General features: G+C 48.3%; 1 protein-coding gene and 1 long non-coding RNA gene across 4 annotated transcripts in view; one reads left to right on the forward strand and one right to left on the reverse strand.

Moving 5' to 3' along the window:
* The window catches only part of LHPP (phospholysine phosphohistidine inorganic pyrophosphate phosphatase), a 67850-nt gene that overhangs the window by 21493 nt on the left and 27012 nt on the right, over positions 1–19345 (forward strand). Inside the window, exons 6-7 of one of the 3 annotated variants that reach the window (XM_046943175.1) lie at positions 425–516; positions 7075–9009. In XM_046943175.1, the coding sequence (XP_046799131.1) occupies positions 425–516; positions 7075–7096 (114 nt within the window). In that variant the 3' untranslated portion in view covers positions 7097–9009. Of the gene's footprint in view, positions 1–424; positions 517–4889; positions 6369–7074; positions 9010–19345 lie in introns of those variants that run through there. The other 2 variants (XM_004942343.5, XM_424063.8) reach the window with 2 other exon arrangements.
* LOC121111126 lies at positions 7851–17608 on the reverse strand. Its single transcript, XR_005860797.1, has 2 exons — positions 12958–17608; positions 7851–12618 (listed from the first exon to the last, which is right to left on the reverse strand). It is a non-coding gene; the product is annotated as an uncharacterized LOC121111126 (long non-coding RNA).

Below are 19345 nucleotides of genomic sequence, written 5' to 3' on the forward strand. Positions count from 1 at the left end.
TCACAAGCTCAAGGTTTTGCCTAGCTCTTAGAATATCAATTTTAAGGAAATGTTTAAAAAGATGAGCTTAATTTAAACTACTTGGAGCATAACATAAACGCACGGTTGGGAATGGAACAGAACTAACTTCATAAAATTCAAGATTTTCTTTGAACTGCGTGCCACATCACTTTGATGGTGGTGATTGATCACGAACTGTACAGATGTACACTGCACCAGTATATTGCTCAAGGAGCTGTCGCGTGAATTATATTCAAGGTAGAGAGACGTTTAATCAATACGATGACAATCTTATCTTGTTTAATTTGTCTGATGGCAGTATTAAACATCAAATCAAGCTGTTTATTATGCCAAAGGAGTGTGAAGGATGGCTGAAATAAAATTCTCTTGACACCGATTTTTCCGTATTTCACCGCTCTGACAGGCCATCATGATTGGAGATGATATCGTGAGCGACGTCGGAGGCGCCCAGCAGTGCGGGATGAGGGCTGTGCAGGTGCGGACAGGGAAGTACAGGTCAGTGTGCTCCTCACACCTTTTGCTCCACCCGGGTAATCGTGGAAAGAGGGTAAATAACTGTACTCAATGATTTTTGCGCTTGCCTTTTGGCCAAACTACACCGTACTCTTAATTCTCACGCAACATGCTGATTTCTAAAAGAAGAGTTGCAGTTTCAAACTTGGTAGACCTTCTGAGTAGTGCTTCAGATTGGATGCATGAGACCTGTCTGGTTGCTTCTTTTCTGTGCCTTTTCCAGATTTTTACCTGTTGGTGGCACCCATTTGCCATCAATATGTGTTTCCATTTGTGGCGTGAGCAAAATGCCTCTTTGTGCAGCCATCAGGCTTGGGTACATGATGGTGCTTTCCTTTGCAAATTCATCTTGAGTAAAGACTGTATGAAAGCAGCAGGAAGGGAAGGCATGTTTTCTTTTCATCCAGGCTGGATGTGGCTCTGGGCAGCCTGATCTGGTGGTTGGTGGCCCTGCACACAGCAGGGGAGTTGAAACTCAATGATCACTATGGTCCTTTTCAACCCTGGCCATTCTGTGATTCTGTGATTTTCAAGAGGGATTTTCTGTTGAATTACTTCTGTAATACTTCCTCTTAAATTGCAGCTGTAATTTTGCATCACATTTAGTGCACAGAACTGGTTTGTTTCTTGGGTTTTGCTTATTTATTTTTATACTACTGTAAGTGTTCTCCACTTGATACAAGACACGTCTGGAACTTCTAGCAGGATCGAGATGCTTAATTAAACTATCATCTGGGTTGTCCCTGTGGGTTATCTCTCACAAGTCTGAGGTGTGAGAGCTGTCTTTCCACGTTGTGTCTTAACCAGAGCAAGCTTCTGCAGACTCACTCACCTCTTTCTAATGGCCCTTCAGACCCTTCTCCATGCAGGTGTCTCCATAATCATGTGTGTTCACTGACAGAAGAGCTATCAATAGCTGCTCCTGGCAGCTCCTGGTGGAAGACTTGAGTGCAGTTATAAATATGGCATAGTCCAGGGGTGCCCAGTGGAAAATGAAGCCACTATGTGCTGCCCAGACAAAGCTGAAGTCAACTCAGGGTGACTCTCCAAATTCAATGCAGACATCGGTGCCTACATTTAACGTTTGAACTCCTTTTAGCCATAACTCCTTGCAGTAGGCATGGTTTGGTAACAATGCCTGCAATTTGATGTAACGTGGGCTGTGGGAATGGTGCTTGCCATTGACTATCTGCACTGTTACTTAGTTGGCTTTCAAGTGTATCTTCTCTCACTTAATTTTAGCTTACGTAAGTAAATGAAATAATTCTGATGGACCAGTAAGTGATGATTTCTGAGGTAGAAAATATGTAACTTGTAATATCGTGGTTATTTATCTGTGATCTGTGTAATCCTATTAACTCCCTACAGGAGAGAACTAGGATTGAACAGTTGTTTTTTTCTCTGGCATTCATGGAGATCACCAGGCAGCATTTTGTGAATCCCCATCTTAATGTCACACGGATACCAGTATCAGTGAAGGAGGTCTGTGTGAAAGCAGAGAGAAATTAGACCTTTGCCACTGAGCAAGCCAGCTGACACAGAGCAGTGTGCTGCACCCAAGTACCTCTGGATGGCACCATTAGTACGTTAACTTCAGTATTAGCTACCCTGAAAGCCAAGGCTGTGCAAACAGAGTAAAAAGCAAATCTGCTTCAGGGTTTCATTGGAGATGCTGAGTGTTGGCGTGGTGGGATTTCCAGCCACTGTGGCTGTGAGTCTTGCAGCCTGGGATAGAGTGATTCTTGCCTCCTCCACCACAACGGTGAAGTCTTCAACAGAACGGATGCAAAGCTGATTCCAAAGCACAACAGGCAATAATAAAGTGGAAGAATTGTTGCAGGTGCATTTCACATCGCACTGCTGGATATAGGGAAATTATAGGTCTTGCAGAGGTCATCCCAGTTAGGGCATTTTGCACATCGTTCTGCAGGTCCGAGGGATTCTGTTGTTCTCCTCCACTCCTACTGAAACACTGACCCTGACTAACAACTTGTTATCTGCTGTGCATTTCAGGCAGCACTGCTTCATTCAGGAGCTACTGCATCTTACACCTGCTGCCAACCAGGGGTTTCACACTGCAGAACAAACGGTGACGCACGAGCCAAGGCTTACTGTACTGTTTATTGTATTTCAAAGGGACTCCAGTGATTGTGTGCTGCAAAGTAACTCTGTGCATCTTAGTGACATGAATGAGCTACAAGAAAAGGTCCCCTTTGTCCTGAAGGCTTTTTGTGCAAGCAGTCTGGTAAACTGCTGGTTCAGAGATTTCGGGAGTAGGTAGGGATGAATGGGCCTACAAGGTGGGGAGCTTCCATCCAGCTGCAGGAGCTTTCCTGGTGGTGATGCTGAACTCATTCTGCATTACAGGCTGAGGTGTTTGGCTGTGTTTGGCTATGCAGGTGATTTGGGGTCCAGGGGAGGAGCAGAAGGGGTATAAGGAGAGCGTATCTGTATCTATGTTTACCTTCTCAAAAGCACTTAATCCTCCAACAGTACATCAGAGTTGCACTCTTCTTCAGCAACCAAACTGTGCATGGAGGAGGTGAGTCCATAAAGTGCAATAAATCACAGAATAAAGTTTCTTTTGACATAAGCGAGGGCAATAATGGAAAGCTGTAGGGGTAAAGTTGGAGTCGATCTTGGTTACTGTGAGTAGTTTGGTTGACCAAGTATGGCCATTTTAAGGTGTAAAACCCGAATGAGAGGTGTGAGCTGATCCGCTGGTGGTGTCACCACTCTCAGTTACCCCTTCCTGCTGCGGTGTGCAGAACAGGCCTTTGCTGTGGACTCACAGTTGGGTATTTATTTCACCACCGTGGCTGATAGTGCAACAGCCTTGAGCTCGCTTGTAGCACTGCACATGATAGGTAGAGGGGGGATGAAAGGAGAAGAGGGGCCCAGGAGAGCTGCTGCCTCTTGCTGGCTCTGCCACTGCTCTCTGGGAGAACTGGGTCAAGTTACTTCACGTTGCCCTGGGTGGTGGGGTCTTTATCATAAAACTCCCTAAATAAAGTTATTAAACGATTCTAAAAGGCAGATTTTCACCCGCAGATAGACGGGCAGCTGCCACAGCCCCTAACAGTCAGTGAGAGATAATGGCTCCTTCTGCAAAGCAGCAGTCACATCCTAATGCCACGCAACGATGCTGCTTGAAATAGAAGCAGCATCACTCCCACCCTTGCTTTCTTGTTCACTGAATTACTAACCACAGCCAAGACGAACAACTTTATTAGCTTGTTCATGTTTTGTGGGGCTTGATGGAGCATACCAGAAGTGTGTGGTGAAAGGAACACGCAGCGGCACTCCCTTAATGCTGAAACAGAACCGGAGGCATTCTGATAGCCTCACAGTCGATGATGACACCCGGTTCACATATCAAATGGAAAGACTTCCAACCCATATTTGCGCTATAAAAGATGTAATATAATTTATGTTAGTGTCTTAAGCAATGTTCATTAAAATCCAGTGTCAGCAAGTTGGCTTTCATCTTGTTCACTGCATCAGAAGGCGTTGTCTTCGTCACCATTCATTACGTATTCAAATCAGAGTGAGTTCCTTCCACATGAGGAGCTTTGCATGTGTTTATCAATTTCTTGACCACATTTTGGTTACTGTCATCTGCGGTTCAGTTTTGTGAGGGAAGCTCAGAGTTAATTCTGCAGAGCCTTAGCATATGAACACGCATCTGATGACAGCCTTACATTTCCCCATGTGTTCAAAAAGTCCAGGCACAGAAGTTACAGTTTAAGCCTCTGGTCCTGTTGGAGAGAAGGGCCTATGAGCAGGTCTAAGTTCTTGATGTTGTGACAGGGTGTTGCAGTCCAACCAGCTGCCCGTCATTGTAGGATATCATAGAATTCATAGACTCATAGAATGGCCTGAGTTGAAAAGGAGCACAATGACCATCCAGTTCCAACCCCCTGCTATGTGCAGGGTCGCCAACCAGCAGACCAGGCTGCCCAGAGCCACATCCAGCCTGGCCTTGAATGCCTGCAGGGATGGGGCATCCACAGCCTCCTTGGGCAACCTGTTCAGTGCGTCACCACCCTCTGGGTGAAAATACAGCCAACTGCAATGCAAAATAAAGAAGTGCATTGGAAATACTTCACCACTGAACTGCAAGTGGTGAACTTGGAAGTAGAAGGTTTTACCATTTGACTCTAAAGAGCCTTCTTTGGAGTGACTCGAGTTCTGTTCCTCTACCTGAACGTAGCCATATTTTCTCTAGTAGTCCAACTCTAATCAGCTGCTACATCTGAAACATTTATGAAAGGAAGCGATTTGCATGTAGCAAATCAAGCTGGTAGTGAGCACATGAGCCTGTACTGCACTTTTGCTTCCCCTGTTTTCCACAGTGCATTCAGGCTGTAAAGGTTTCCATTCCTCCTACACTGAAGTGAAATAAAGGACACTGAGAAGACAAGATACTACCAGCAGCAGCAGCTACCAACATCTGTGTGGATACCAACAGAGCCTGTGGCAACCTCAGGCTGGCAAGCTGCTAACCCAGAAAGATTCTGTTTCTCTCCTCCCCACACATACATAACTCACAAGGCCAGAAAAACAGCCCTGGTGGCTGGAATGAGTGAAAGGAGGCAGCCCAGGGGCTTTCCAGGGCTGCTCTCCTGCTCTGCACCCACTTCCACTGCAGGCGCTTGAAGTCTGTCTGGGAGCTGCCTAAGGGGACCTGCAGCATCCCAGAGGGCAGGGCCATCCCTAGCTCCTGTTGGACCCCCAGCTTCCCTTTCTGGTATCAGCCCCAAAACCACAGTCTGCAAGATGGGACAGGAAACAGGCTCTCATTTATTTTTATCTTTAGCAGCCTTTTCTCAGTGCCAATGTAATGCTGCAGCAGAAGAATTCCTCGGCACAACAGTCATGGGAGCTGGTCGAGCACAGCAGTGTTTCTCAACATTTGTCGCTTGCAGAATGCCAAGCTGCATTAGCTTGTTCAACATTTGACAGCAATGATGAGTACCATACCAATAGCTAACTACTTTATTTCCGTAAAAATGCTAATAAGCGTGCTGAAATGCTCTGCAGCAATGGCAGAGCTGGGACAGCTGCACAATTGTGGTTTCGTTTGAGATTTCCTTTTTTAAAAGGCAGGTTCCTCTTCTCGCTGTGTTTTTCTCCCGTAGTTAAATGCCATCCCAGCTCAATGGGTTGGTGGAGTTCTGCACTGGCTCTCAAACGGAGAGCATGGCGAGAGGGGACTGCTCTGATACAACCGAAGCGCTGCATTCAGTTCAAAGAAAGGAGCAAACAAACAAGCGAGAAGCAAGCCAAATTAGCTGCTGATGTAACTCGCTCGAAGCAAATGATTCAGTATCTGAAATTCAATCTTTCTTCTGGCTGGGGCTCTCGCTCACCCGGTAAACATGCCGAGGAGAGGCTGTGCTGGGGCAGCACCTTGTGCCTGCACACAGCAACCCAGAATTCATGCTTCAGTGCTGCGCTGCCTGGGGGTTTCCTGGGGGCTTACCTGGTGACATTGGTTTTCTCCTCTGATTCTAGGTAGATAAGAGTGCGTTTAGCCAACAAGTGTAGAGTGACTGGTTTGGACCCAGCATGTTTTGTGCTCTTGAGGTGTTTGCAGGGCTGTCTGCTCCAGTACGTGGACATGTGGCTGTAGGTGGTCAGAGGCAGAAAGTGGGGTCTGCAGACACGTGGCTTTGGGACTGTAAAAGACAAGAGGTGGGCACTGCTCCCCTTCGGGCTGCCTCTGCTGTGCTTGGGCTGGTGGCTGTTTTTCATGCCCTTTGGAAGACATGATGTGACTTGCCTGGAGTTAAAAATAAAGCACCAGCACTGCCAGGTTTTCTGCACAACTACAATGGCTCCATACATGGCTGCTCATTTTGTGTCCCATGTCAGGAAGACACAGAGTAATGTGAGAAAAGGGGGGGTGGTTGAGGAGCTGCACTCCCCTCTGCCCATCCAGCACCAAGGAGGGCTCTTTGGTGGAGATGAAGATGGCTTGCAGCTGACGCTTGGATGTGACTCATGCTCACACATTGCCCTGTAACAATTACCATCATTACTTCTTTGTGGTTTTCAGTCATTGTCAACAGTGTGCATGGTTACACCTCAGCTCTGCTCACTTATAGGTTGCCAAAAGATGAGCTAACGCAGCTCGCTGGGCTGCTGCTTTGAATGGGCTTTGTGTCCTGTGCAGCAGCAGCCAGCTTTAAACCAGAGCCAGCCTCCCTCTCGAAAAATGAGGTTCTGCTTTGCTTTGTGGGGAGCTGGGCTGGGCCTGGCTGCTGCACCTCCTGGCTGAAAAACTCACTCATTTTCTTTTTAAATCCATAGAATGGTTTGAGTTGGAAGGGACCTTTAAACACCACCTGGTGCAATGCCATTGCAATGCACACGGGTACCCACAGCTCCATCAGTGCTCAGAGCCCGTACTCCAGCCTTGGGTGTCTGCAGGGATGGGGCAGCACCACCTCTCTGGGCAACCTGTGCAGTGCCTCACCACTCTTATGCCAGTGTATGCTTTCATTTCACAGCTACAGTTATTGTTTCCATTCCCAGTTGCATTCTGAGTGCCACCTGAGGAAGCTGAAGAGGAGGATGTGTCAGTTTTGCCCTTTCAGTTTCCGCTCCCTCCCAACCTGTTTCAACAGCTGTCAGCATACATGTGAAACATTTGCACTGCTACACAGCCTGCTCTCACATGGGAAACTTGGCTGCACAACGTGTGCTGCTGTGGCGTTGCGGGTGGTTATGTTCCTGAAGAATGAAGGGATCCATCCTACTGTTTTCCTCAGCGACAGAGCAAACACCTTGTATGAGCTGGTCACCCTCATTACCTTTGCGATGGGATCTGGGCACTTTCAGCATCACTCGTCCCATACTACAGCAGGGTAGGAAGATCACACGCCACAAGCATCATCGCTCTGCCTTGTAAAGACAGTTTATGTGAGTGCAGATGCCTGCACACGAAGGAGGTGAGCCTCCACCTGCAGCAACACATCACTGGTACCGTGCTTCTCTGACAAAAGCATGATGGCTTAGAGGCTGGTTGTGGATGCCCCATCCTTGGATGCATTCAGCTCCAGATTGGATGGTGCCCTGGGCAGCCTGATCTGGTAGGTGGTAACACTGCCCATGGCAGAGGAGTTGGAACTGGAAGATCTAAAGGTCCCTTCCAACCCAGGCCATTCTGTGATTGGAGGTAGGCTGTGGCTGCTGTGGCTCAGCCCTATGTGCTGTAGGGCCATTCTTCTCCATCCCCTTCCCCATCCCCACAATCCCGGATGCTGTCGGCTTCCAGCTCGCATCTGAGGAGCCGTGTTTTTCACAGTGTGCACCTCCAGAGGACTGGAGCAAGGAACAGAATGCAGCCGGAAGATTACAGAGACCCAGATAGAATCCAACCCCTTTGTTCTGCTTTTACAATTGCAGTTTATCAAGGGTGGGAGCTGGAAGTATTCTGCACCTCCGTGCAGACTGACTGAGCGCTGTGGAGCAGAGCAGCTGCAGCCACACTTCAAAAAGGGGTTCCTGGGCTGCAGAGCCCCTTAACCTGCTACAAACGGAGCTTTGTTTGGACTCCAACAGGCATTTGCAGTTGAATAACACGAGCCATTCAGCTACACTATTGGCTGCCTGGCACTGAAATCGGGCCTAAAAATAGGAGAATGTCTGACCCTGAAGTGAAGAATTTTCACTCTGAACCCAGCCTGGCACCCACCCAGGGTGACATCATCTGGAGGAGAAGCTGGAAAAGCTTTCAAAACGCTGCTTTCCACGAGGGAGCTCTAAATGCTGGTGCAACTGATAATCAGGCAGCACATCCGACGTGACTGTGACTCAAAGGAAGGAGGCAGTGGGAAGGAAAGGGCTGAAAACGGAGGGGGAGGGTGGAGACTGCGTGTCAGAGAAGCGTTTGGGAAGCTTCATCTGTGTGTATCACAAGGGAGGATGAGAGGAGTAAAAAGAAGGGTTGTTCTCTGGACCATTAACAGAATCCCAGCATGGCTGAGGTTGTTGGGGACCTCTGGGTCCGTCTCATCCAAGCCCTGCTCATGAAGGAGTCCGAGGTCCATGCAAAAGAGGTCCACCCCCATCCGCAGTGATTCCCACTGCCTGTGGGAGCACTCTGCTTAGCACAGGGATGTCTGAGACAGCCAGGTGCTGAGTGACCTCCCCTGATTTCAGCACTGGGATGTTCACAAGCAGCTTCACCCAGGCCAACTTGTAGGGATTTCAGCAAAATCTCTGGTGCAGCAGCATCAATGACCTCACTATTGGTGTTCTAAATCCTAATTGCTTGAACACAGCTCCTCATTTTTATGTGCTACGTTTCTTGGTCCCCTTTAAAAATGGCTATATATAAGAGACGCAGTAGGCAGCTGTCCTCTGAAAGTCCCCATCCTTTTGTGTCTGGATTCTGCCAGGTGTTGGTGAGTGCACGCTGGAATTTGTAGCTCTTTTCAGGTGGTGAGAGTTAAATGTGATGTTTATGTTGGGTGCCTCCATTATCTGTTTGCCTTCTGCCTTTTAAATTCTCATTACATATTTATAATGCTGTTATAGCAAAGATGCCCGGAGCACCACCATGGGCAGTGTTTGGTCTCAGAGTCCCAAATGATGCTGAAAGAACTACTGTTGCTTGTAAACACAGTATGAGGAGCTGATGTCCTCTTCATCTGAGAGACCAGTCTCGATTTGCAACTCGACTGTAAAACTTCTTAGCTGCTGATGTCTGGTACAATTTATTAAGGGGAACCGTGTGAAAGGCGAGGCCTTAAACCTTAACAGCTGGAGTAAATCTGGTGTAAGACAGCAGCGAATGCCAGTGCTGCTGTAGGTCAGCTGCTCGATTACAGACCCGTGGCTTCACGGGGCATTAATGGAGCTGACATAAATGAAAGCAGTGCACACAATAGAAGAGCTGGCTTTTCTTCTTGTAGGCAGAGCTCTTTATTTTTCCTTGCCAGTTGAGATGTTCCAGCAAGCACTCATCTTTAAAGATGACACTTCTTATCTTAAAACTCTATGGAGATGTGGGGAGTCCACTTTCACCGCAGCAAATGGACTTTTGCTTTGAAAAGAACCTTTGCCATCATTAACCAGCCCTGCTCTCAGCAGTCCCTGAGTTCCATCATGTGCAAAGCTATGTACAAAGCTGCACTTGTGTGCACAAAGTCAGGATCTGTGTCTCTTGAACACACGTCCCTGTGCAGCCTGCCTGCACTTTCCCTGCCCCAAACCAGAGGCAGTACAGATTGCCAAGCAATATTCGGACACTGTGTTTGCTTTGCACACAGGGAGGAGAGGCGCGGAGGTTAGAACTAACTCTGTCCAAAGGGTCAATCGCTCATATGCTTAGCTTGCAAGTACTCGAGCATTGCATGGAAACGTGTTCCAAAGGCAGCTTGCAGCCGCTGCAGGGGCAGCTGTGTGGGCTCAGCACTCCTGCAGATGAGGTCCTGGCTGTGCCCAGGCAGGCACTCAAGAGATCAGTGCGTCCTGAGGAGCATTTGAGTGCTGCAGACAGACAGTGTGTGCTAATGTTTCTGATGCCCAAAGCATCTCTGTCTCCTGCTGCTCACCAGCCTCAGAGGTACCACTCTCCTCCCCTGAGCAGCCGGCTTCCCACACCCTGGGCTGGGTCCTGCCGGGCTGTTCTTCTCCGATTGTTCTTAACCTGGTGGTGAGGTCCCTCCTCAGAGGGGCTGAATTCAGAGGACTGTGTTCTCTGCGGAGCTAAGCACAGTGGTCGGCATCAATGGGCTCCTCTGCTCCCTGCTGAAGAGAGTGGCAAGCGCTTGGCACCCAGCAGAGGAGCAAAAGGACACTTTCTGGCTGAGGACTCCGAGGCTTACCCCCGTGCACACAAAACGGGTACAAAGACTTCGGCTGAAAGAAAAACTTATCTGCATTTAAATCAGCCTAATTAAAGTGGCTATTTCCAGGAGCAGCACGAAGCCGGCAGGCAGCAGCAGCATCGCCTGCCCAAAGAGACCCGTGCAATTACCACCTTCTGTGTTTATCTGATGGGCTTTTTTTTTTCCCCTAGAGCAGCCATCCACTCGACATTGCTTGTGGTGACACCTATGTGCTGTACGCTGTTTTAAGTTCAGGGCTGCTCTTTCCAGCAGGTGAGGATGTGGGGCGTCGGAGTTAGACGGAGTGCTGCTGATTTACACCTGCTGGTGCTGTGGGTGCTCGGAAATAGCTCAGCAAGTGTAGGAGAAAAGAATGATTTCTCCACCCATCTGGAACACATTGCACACATCAGGGGAAGGAGAGGCATTCGTGAGAGCAAACGCTTCATTTATCAGCTCGGGCCGTTGGAAAGAGTGGATGTAGCTGGGATAATTATAACCAAGATCAGTCTTCTTGGAATGGGAAAGTAACGACAACTCTCATTTTACCAAATCCTCTGAAATTTACTGCCTATTTATTTAACACCCCGGGCCCTTTCCTGTGTCAGAGAATCGGCCAGATTTATGGAGGTGCAGTTCAGTCATGTAAATACTTCAGAGATCATCCGCACAGCCCGTGGGCTGCTCTGGGTTTTCTCACTGTCACTGCTCAGGGCCGTGGGAACAGGGAATGCAAACAGGAGCAGTGCGGAGGCCTGGTGAGGCAGCAGCCCAAATCAGGCTGAGGAGCTCAGGATGCTCTTCTGCCACTTGTTTTGCAGGCAAGCAATACCTGCCCTTCATGGCAGGTGGGAAGCAAGCAAAGCACCTCCTGTCCCACCTTCCTATTTGCTCTCTTTCCAGTTTATCATTGCGTTTTCTCCTTCATGTATGTCTGTGTGAGGAGAGGCAGCATGTGCTCAGAAACACGCCATGCAAGGAAGCATCGCAGTAGCAAATGCGTTTCCGAATGGGAGGGCTGACTGCAGCTTCTTTATGCAAGCCATGGGTATCCCCCACTGCAACTGGAAACCTCTGCTGGAAACTGGAGTAGCAGCACAGGGGGGAAAATCACTTTGGAACCGTGTAGGTTTTGTTAAATAATGACAAGAAAGAGGTTATCCAGCAGCCGTGAAAATGAAGATGGACAAAGGAGCAGAGCTGTGGGCCTGGAAGCCCTTTTGCTGCCATCGTTTTGTATTAGAGGAAAATGCCTGGACTGGGGTTTAATAATTGTTGCAGGTCTCTTTTGTAGCAAGTTCCTAATTGCTGGGCCTGCCTGCTTTTGTGGGTTTATGAGCTCTGTGCCTTTTGGCTGAGTGTTTACGCTTTTATTACCACGAGAGTAACAGTCTTTTCCAGCCCAGCATGCCTTGCAGGAGCGTAAATGCAGAGCCTTCATGTCCTGCTCAGCTCTAAAGCATTTGGGGGTTTTAGGGTTGTTATAAGGACACTCACACAAACAACAAACCTAAAAGAAAACGCTGCTCCAAAGAAGACAGAAGGAGAATTTCCTTTGAATCCTCTGGAGTCAGGATTTCAGTCCAAAGGGTTTGGTAGCAATGTAAGCCTTTGTGCTTCCAGACACAAGCCAAATTCCCACTCATAAAATTCAAAAGGAAATTTTCCTTCAGGGCACGAATTCTAATATAAAATCTCCCACATTTTGCTTCTCAGCCGCTGTCAGAAGCTGGCCACTGTTGAAAGCAGAGCCAGGAATGAGCTTGGGCTGTGTGAGCAGGCGCGGTGGCTTTCCTGAGCTGTGCATTCCTATAGGAGCACGCAGGAGGGGTGCACTGCCACTGCCACTCCTGCACTGTCACCCTTGAGGCCAGAAGCTCCAGAAGGGAGCGCTAAGTGGGGTGGATTGAGGTGGCAGGAGAGCAGGGAGGGTTTGAGCCCCGTGTGTCAGAAAGCCTCAGTGCCCCGTTTGCTGCAGCAGCACCTTCACGGTCCTGTGGTCCTGGGCTCAGCTGCCCATCCTGGTCACCCCTCAAAGGTACAGAATTTGGCTGTGGCGTTGGGTGGTGTTTGCTCTGGCTGAGGGCAGCTGGGAGCCTTACCCACAGGTCCCAAGGAACTGAGCAAAGTCCCAAAGATCCCACGGCTGTCACATCCTTCCTGTTCCGTGGTTACTGCTGCAGCATCGCGCGCCCCAGGCAGAAGAAGCAGGGCTGTTTTTGAGACCTGGGATTGCTTTCAGCTGCAAAAAAAAAACCCAGCTGTGGTGACGCTGTCAGTGCCACAGCTCAGAATGGGGTTTCTCAGAAGTCTCTCTAAGAGTCTGTTGAAAGTTTGGGACGCACATGACAGAAGATGCTAAATGGTGTGGTCGGGTGGGGGTTGGAGCGACCTTGCCCTCTGTCAGTGACTGGGATCCTTGTTCCAGCTGCAGCATGCAGCATTTAGCTCAAAATTGCTTCTTCTGGCACCCTCCTCCCACACATTCGTGTACTAATATGGCCATTCTCAAGGGCCTCGTCCCTGCCAAAAGGAGAGGACAATTAAGAGGAAGCCACAGAGTTTGCCATATAAAACTTACCCACGCTGAATCATAACGCAGAGCACAGTTCCATCCAGACAGATGCTTCCTGGATCAAAGAGAGCGACTGGATCTGGTGGAAACGGATAAATGGCTTTGCTGTGGCCAGTTCCTGCGGCTGGGCTCCCTGCTGCTGTGTTTGCCCTATCCCTGCGTGGCTGCACGTCACCGCACGGCCATGCAGGGCAGCTTTGCAGCTGGGGGCTGGAGCAGCAGTGAGCTTCAATGGGCAGCCCATGTTGCTCAGGGGTCCGAGTTGAGGCGGGTACCCCCAGCCCAGAGGAGTGCTGGCAGGCCCAGCTGGTGCTGGGGCAGGATATTAGGCAAAAATTCTCAGAAAGGGTGGTGAGGCATCGGAAAGGCTGCCTGGGGAGGTGGGGCAGCCGCCGTCCCTGGAGGGGTTCAACAACTGTGGAGATATGGCTGATTGCCAAGCAAATCCAGGAGCTGCTGTCTTTATTGGAAACTTCTAGAGGATTGAACAGGCGGTAAACCAACAGTTTTCCATAGCTATTACTCTGCAGGGAATTTGGCCAGGTCTCTGCATAGCAAACATATAGGACATGCCTGCTGAAATCTGTGAGAGCGTGGTAGAATTTAATCAATCCCATTTGTTTGCAAGAGTCAGCCCAGACCCCCGCTGCAAACACCGGGGTAGCACTAAAGGCAGCATAAGCTGTTACACAAAGGTACATGTGGCCCTGTGAACAGAAAACACCAAACTTGCCTTTTCTTATCTTGACTGACCCCTCCTCATACTGTATCTGAGATGCACTCAATCTTTGCTCATCCTTTCATTTTCCTCATGCTATTATCCCATTCTCCGTCTTTGCCCCGGATCCCTGTCTATATTTGTTGGGTTCTTTATCCACGGGACCCATGCCAAAGCCTGAGGCTGCACAAGAGCATGACGGTGCCCTGAGCCCACCCTGCTGCCGCAGGACCCGGTGCCAGCAACGTCCCTTTGGTGGCACATGGCAGAGAACCCCCTGAATCCAGCTGTGGGTGTCCCTTGTGGAGCTGGGTCCTGGCCCTGGACCATGCGAATCCCAGATGAGTTCCCAGCGACTGCTGTTGTTTTAAGGGGGTTTATTTCCAAATAAGTGGCTTTCTCAGGCACGTTTATTATTCCCTTTGGAGACTGTTGATTCTGCTGTCTGTGCAAGCCGTGTGCAGGCAATGAATAGCAATAAGGAACAAGCTGTTGGTAAGGTAATGCATGGGCCAACAAGTGTGACTGTGTGTGTGTGATCAGAGATATCTGTCTCATTCAGCTTGCTGCCCTTACAAACAGCATGGAAGGTTTGTGTATTTGCAGGAGGTACAAGAAAAGTTGATTCTCTGGTTTATCTGTGCTGAGCTTTGATGTTCCATTGCATACCAGCTGCATTTTGTTTGCCGTCGACGTTACTGCTTCCCCTGGGTAGTTCTTTTTCTCTCTTTACTTCCCATATCTTTTGTACGGCATCAGGAAGAGCAGCTTTGTATAAGCACAGCACTACATGGCTGCGGAGGACTCAAGGCAGGTGTGACACCCAGGGGCAGGGTGTGCTCTGTACATGGCCATTGTCTTAGGGAGGAAACAGGCTGCTCTCTGCAGAAAGCCACGTGGTTGCTGATATGTGCTGGGCTGGTTTCCGAGCAGAGTGTGGGAGAAGTGTCCTTTCTACCAAGATTGCTGTGCCAGCTTTCCAAGTCAGTTCTGACTCCACAGCCAGAGCCAGAATGCGCTGTGGAGCTGGGATGTTTGGCAGGGATTTCCCATCTGTAAATCATTCTAACTGGGATGGGGGAAAAAAAAAACAAGCGAGGCCAGTCTTGGTCTTATCTGCTGGGATTCTTCATAAAACGGCACAAAAAACCACACATGCCCACCATCCACCCCAGGAGATTAAATGTGGGAAGGAGGCTGTGGATGCCCCATCCCTGCAGGCATTCAAGGCCAGGCTGGATGTGGCTCTGGGCAGCCTGGTCTGCTGGTTGGTGACCCTGCACATAGCAGGGGGTTGAAATGAGATGGTCACTGTGGTCCTTTTCAACCCAGGCCATTTTATGATTCTATGGTCATTAACACCTTCCTAAAATAGCTGGGACTCAACCAGCTACCCCGGAGTTGTTTCTCTGCCTGGCAGAGAGGTATCCTCCATGCTGCCAGCGTCAGAAAGCTGAGATGTGAAATAAACAGGTAAATCAATCTTGCTTTTCCTGTAGTAAGCTCTGAACATGAGTGGGTGGGGAGGAAGACCTATGTAGTACTGATGATGTGATAATGAGTGATTCGCTGAAGGCTGATCCATTCTCATGTTAAAATCCCAGGGGCCTGGGATTTGGCACCGTCAAAATCTCTCTTCTCTTGTTGTCCATGAGGCAGTGGCTCAGCTTTGTCTCATTTCAGAGACTTGCCTGTACTGGGCTGTAGCTGGAAGTGAGGAGGCACTGCCTCCCTTAAAAGACTGCTCTGCCCCTCCTTTCCTTTCTTAGCAGGACCATCATCACCTGTAGCTTGAACTTTACACTCAGGGCCTCCCTCTTGCACATCCCCCTTTCCCATGGCACTGTTTATTCCTTGCACTCTTGCCTCCTGCCTCTTTTCGTGGACATCTGCAGGCTTGGGAGACCACCGTGCTCCCTGGCCCAGCATCACTCCAGCGAAGCAGATGGCAGCGTGTCCCTGTGATTTCTGCTGATGCCTTTGAACACCTCAGCTGTGCTCTGTGAAGTCTGTGGTCCCAGCAGAGCTCCCCACATCCTGTCTGCAGCCTCTGACTCTGCATCTCAGCAATAGATCGTGTTCTCCAATGGAGCAGCCCATCCCAGGCCATGTTCTGGCCATTGGAGCCACCTTCCCAGTAGATGGCATCAAAGACAGCAAGTTCCCTATCACCATTCTGCCTGTGCTAGCTGCAAATGAGCTGTTCTACAAATGCTTGGAGGTGGAGGTTGACAGCAAGTGCCTCTCATTCCTGTCTCAGGTATTAAGGAAGGCATAAACTGTGTTTTGTTTCATTCTATGACAGGTCCTTAAAATAAGGGAGCTGTGCATTGCTTTCCTTTTGCTTCAGTGTTCAGCGATGTGCCCCATGTCCAATCCCAGTGTGGGGCCCATTTACCCTTCTGGTGTTGGGACTGGGTGAGTGCTGCCTTAGGGCTCCCTGCCCCACGCTCCCGTTCAGCCATTTGTTGGTAATCTCACCAGAAAAAGTGCATTTGTCTGCTCATCGCAGGCCTTCATGTGCAGTTTTTATGTCTAAATTTAGTTCGCTTTTAATCTGTATAGATACTTCTTGCACATGCAGTGTCCTGCATAGGATGATTGAAGACATGTCACCATTTTCTTTCTTTATAAACCATGCATATACATAATAGCCACCGCAGGTCAGCGATCTACTGGAAGAAATCCCTCTTCTCAACACCCAATTTAGGGATTCCAGAGACCAGCAGGTTCAGCCCCCCAGGAGACCCCTCAGAGCCTGAGCTGACACATACCTTGCAAGAATTTGGTGGCTAACACACAATTATTTCTGGTCTCTTTGTGAGCGCTTCCAACGTCAGGTTCTCTAAGTCAGCATTAAGGAAACTGGGAGGTGGCAGAATGGCTTTGCCTGGTTTCTTTCTCACTGCAGGCAGTTTGTGAAAAGCATACAGCAGCCTTCTAGAGCTCACATCTTTTCAAAGGGCTTTCATTTATGTTAATAGACGGTCAAAAGAAAATGTCCCTTTCTTCTCTGCAGACCTGCGGTCTTTGAAGTACCATTCCAATGAATAGCACAGAGCAAAAGAAAGGGCTTTGTCAATATGTAAGTCTGGTCACTGGGTGAAATTTGGGACTGCTATACGCCTGAAGGGTTTGCTGTAAAGGTCTGTGAAATTGCATGACGGTTTTCTAACGCGAGGACTTTTATTGGAGAAACATTGGGCTGCGATCCTGCTGAGTACAGAATCACTCCATCTCAGCTAATTTACTTTGCTCAGGTTATTAAAAATCCTTGTGAGGGGGGGGTCCTGACAGGCTGCTGGAACAGGAGCACAGAGCAGTGGTGGGAGAGGAGTAGGTTTTTTCACATCAAAACTCACTCTAGAAAGCAGTGCTGGAGATTTGGGGGCTTTTTGCTCAATTTGCAACTGAATCTTCAGTATTTGGAAAACTGTTTTGAACCTGGTCCAAATAGAAGGCCAAAAAGAGAGGGAGAAAGAAGGAAAGAAGGAAAGAAGGAAAGAAGGAAAGAAGGAAAGAAGGAAAGAGAGAGAGAAAGAAGGAAAGAAAGAAAGAAGGAAAGAAAGAATGAAAGAAAGAAAGAAAGAAAGAAAGAAGGAAAGAGAGAAAGAGAGAAAGAAGGAAAGAAGGAAAGAGAGAAAGAAGGAAAGAAAGAAAGAAGGAAAGAAAGAAAGAAAGAGAGAAAGAGAGAAAGAGAGAAAGAGAGAAAGAAGGAAAGAAGGAAAGAGAGAAAGAAGGAAAGAAAGAAAGAAGGAAAGAAAGAGAGAAAGAGAGAAAGAGAGAAAGAGAGAAAGAGAGAAAGAGAGAAAGAGAGAAAGAAGGAAAGAAGGAAAGAGAGAAAGAAGGAAAGAAAGAAAGAAGGAAAGAAAGAAAGAAAGAGAGAAAGAGAGAAAGAGAGAAAGAGAGAAAGAGAAAGAAAGAAAAAGCTGATGAAAAAAAAAATCATAGAATCCTAGAATAGCCTGGATTGAAAAGGGCCACAATGCTCATCCAGTTTCAACCCCCTGCTATGTGCAGGGTTGCCAACCAGCAGACCAGGCTGCCCAGAGCCACATCCAGCCTGGATGTGTCTAACAGAGAGAGAATTGACACAGAGCTTTACTGGAGCTCAGAAAAACAAATCAAAACATCTGGGTAGGGATGATACATATGGTTAGTGGATTAGATCTGAAAACAGGATTAAAGTCTCCTGAGGATTTTGAGATGGCAAAGGGTACCGCAGTGCTGCCCAGAGTCACCCAGGGCTGCAGGGTCAGGCAGGAGCATTTCCTTCATGGGGAAAAATGGTAGGAGGTGTCACTGGAGTTTGCCATATATCCTGTTTGCTTGAGCAGAACCTGAGGAACAGAAGTATGGGAAGAAACAGGGAATGAAGTAAGTTGGAGGAAAAAACACAACGTGATGGTTCCCAAGAACAAATCAGAGCACCATCAGAGAACCCAGGACCATTCAAGTGTTATCCCTGCTTACAGGAGATGGAAAACTGAGGAAAGAGCTTGAAATGAGAATTAACAAGGATGTCCCAATACACTTCATAACATGATGGATAAAGATTTGACAGGTACTCGACGTATCAGCATTAGTGGGGTTTTTGTTCACAAGGGTCAGTGATCTCCTTGCGGTTGGACTTGATGGTCTTTAAGGTCTTTTCCAACTTGAGCAATTCTGTGATTCTATGATTCTATGAGCCTATGAGCATGTTTTCAGAGTGCTGCTGTGCTGTGGTAAACCTTCTGTCCCGAAGATATTTGCATCTCATGAGCAGCTTTGGGAAGGTTTCTTTGCACAAGAAACCAGCATCCACTTTGCAGTACCTGGGGACCCTGCCCCAGCAGCCAGTCCCTGTGCATCAGCTCTCACATGCAGTCCCATAAGACTGGCAGAATTTGGCTTTGCATGCACTAAGGAATGAAAGAATAAATAAATCATCTTTCTTGGCCTTTGCAATTCGCCATTTATAGTCATGCAACAAAATCCTGCATTCTGGTTTTCAGAGAGCCTGGGGATGGCTCCAGGCAGGGGAGCCTCTCCATCTCTGGGGTGGGAGCTTTGTCCCGGGCACAGGGCAACATCTGCCTGGTGGGAAAAGCTAAAAGGAGCCCACTCTCTGTGAAAGCCACAGGGAAACCATCCAACAGCAGCTCCCTTTTGAGTTATCCTTGTCTGGTTTCCACATTGCTCAGAAATATATGAACAGAAAGGCCAAAAGGGCTTGTGTGAGGGCAGCACGAGTCCTCTGTTTGGCTCACAAAAGGGTTGAACTGTGGTCCCATGGATTGACTGGGCTCATTGCATCTATCAGGAAGGTTTGGCTTTTGGCTTCAGAGAAATGAGCAAGATTCACCTGCGTGTTTCATTGCTAAAAAAAAAAAAACAATTTAAAATGATGAAATAGTAAAAGAACCATCCGCTCACATTCCTGTTTTGCAGATGGTCATACTTGACACTCTTGGGAAAGAGGAGCTTGTTTTAGCTTTTCAGAGAGCTGTACTTTCTTTATTTGGTGCATGCATGTGCCTGGGTTGAGATTATCTCAGCCAAAGTGAAGTTCCTTTGCTTTGTTTCTTTTTTTTCATTTTTAGCATCTCATTTCTGGGGCTGTGAGAACAGCCACCCATGGTGAGTTCTGCTCAACACTTGAAGACAGTTTTCAGCTCATCTGTTTTCATTGAA

This window comes from Gallus gallus, chromosome 6 (assembly GCF_016699485.2).
Source record: "Gallus gallus isolate bGalGal1 chromosome 6, bGalGal1.mat.broiler.GRCg7b, whole genome shotgun sequence".
Classification (NCBI taxonomy): domain Eukaryota; kingdom Metazoa; phylum Chordata; class Aves; order Galliformes; family Phasianidae; genus Gallus; species Gallus gallus.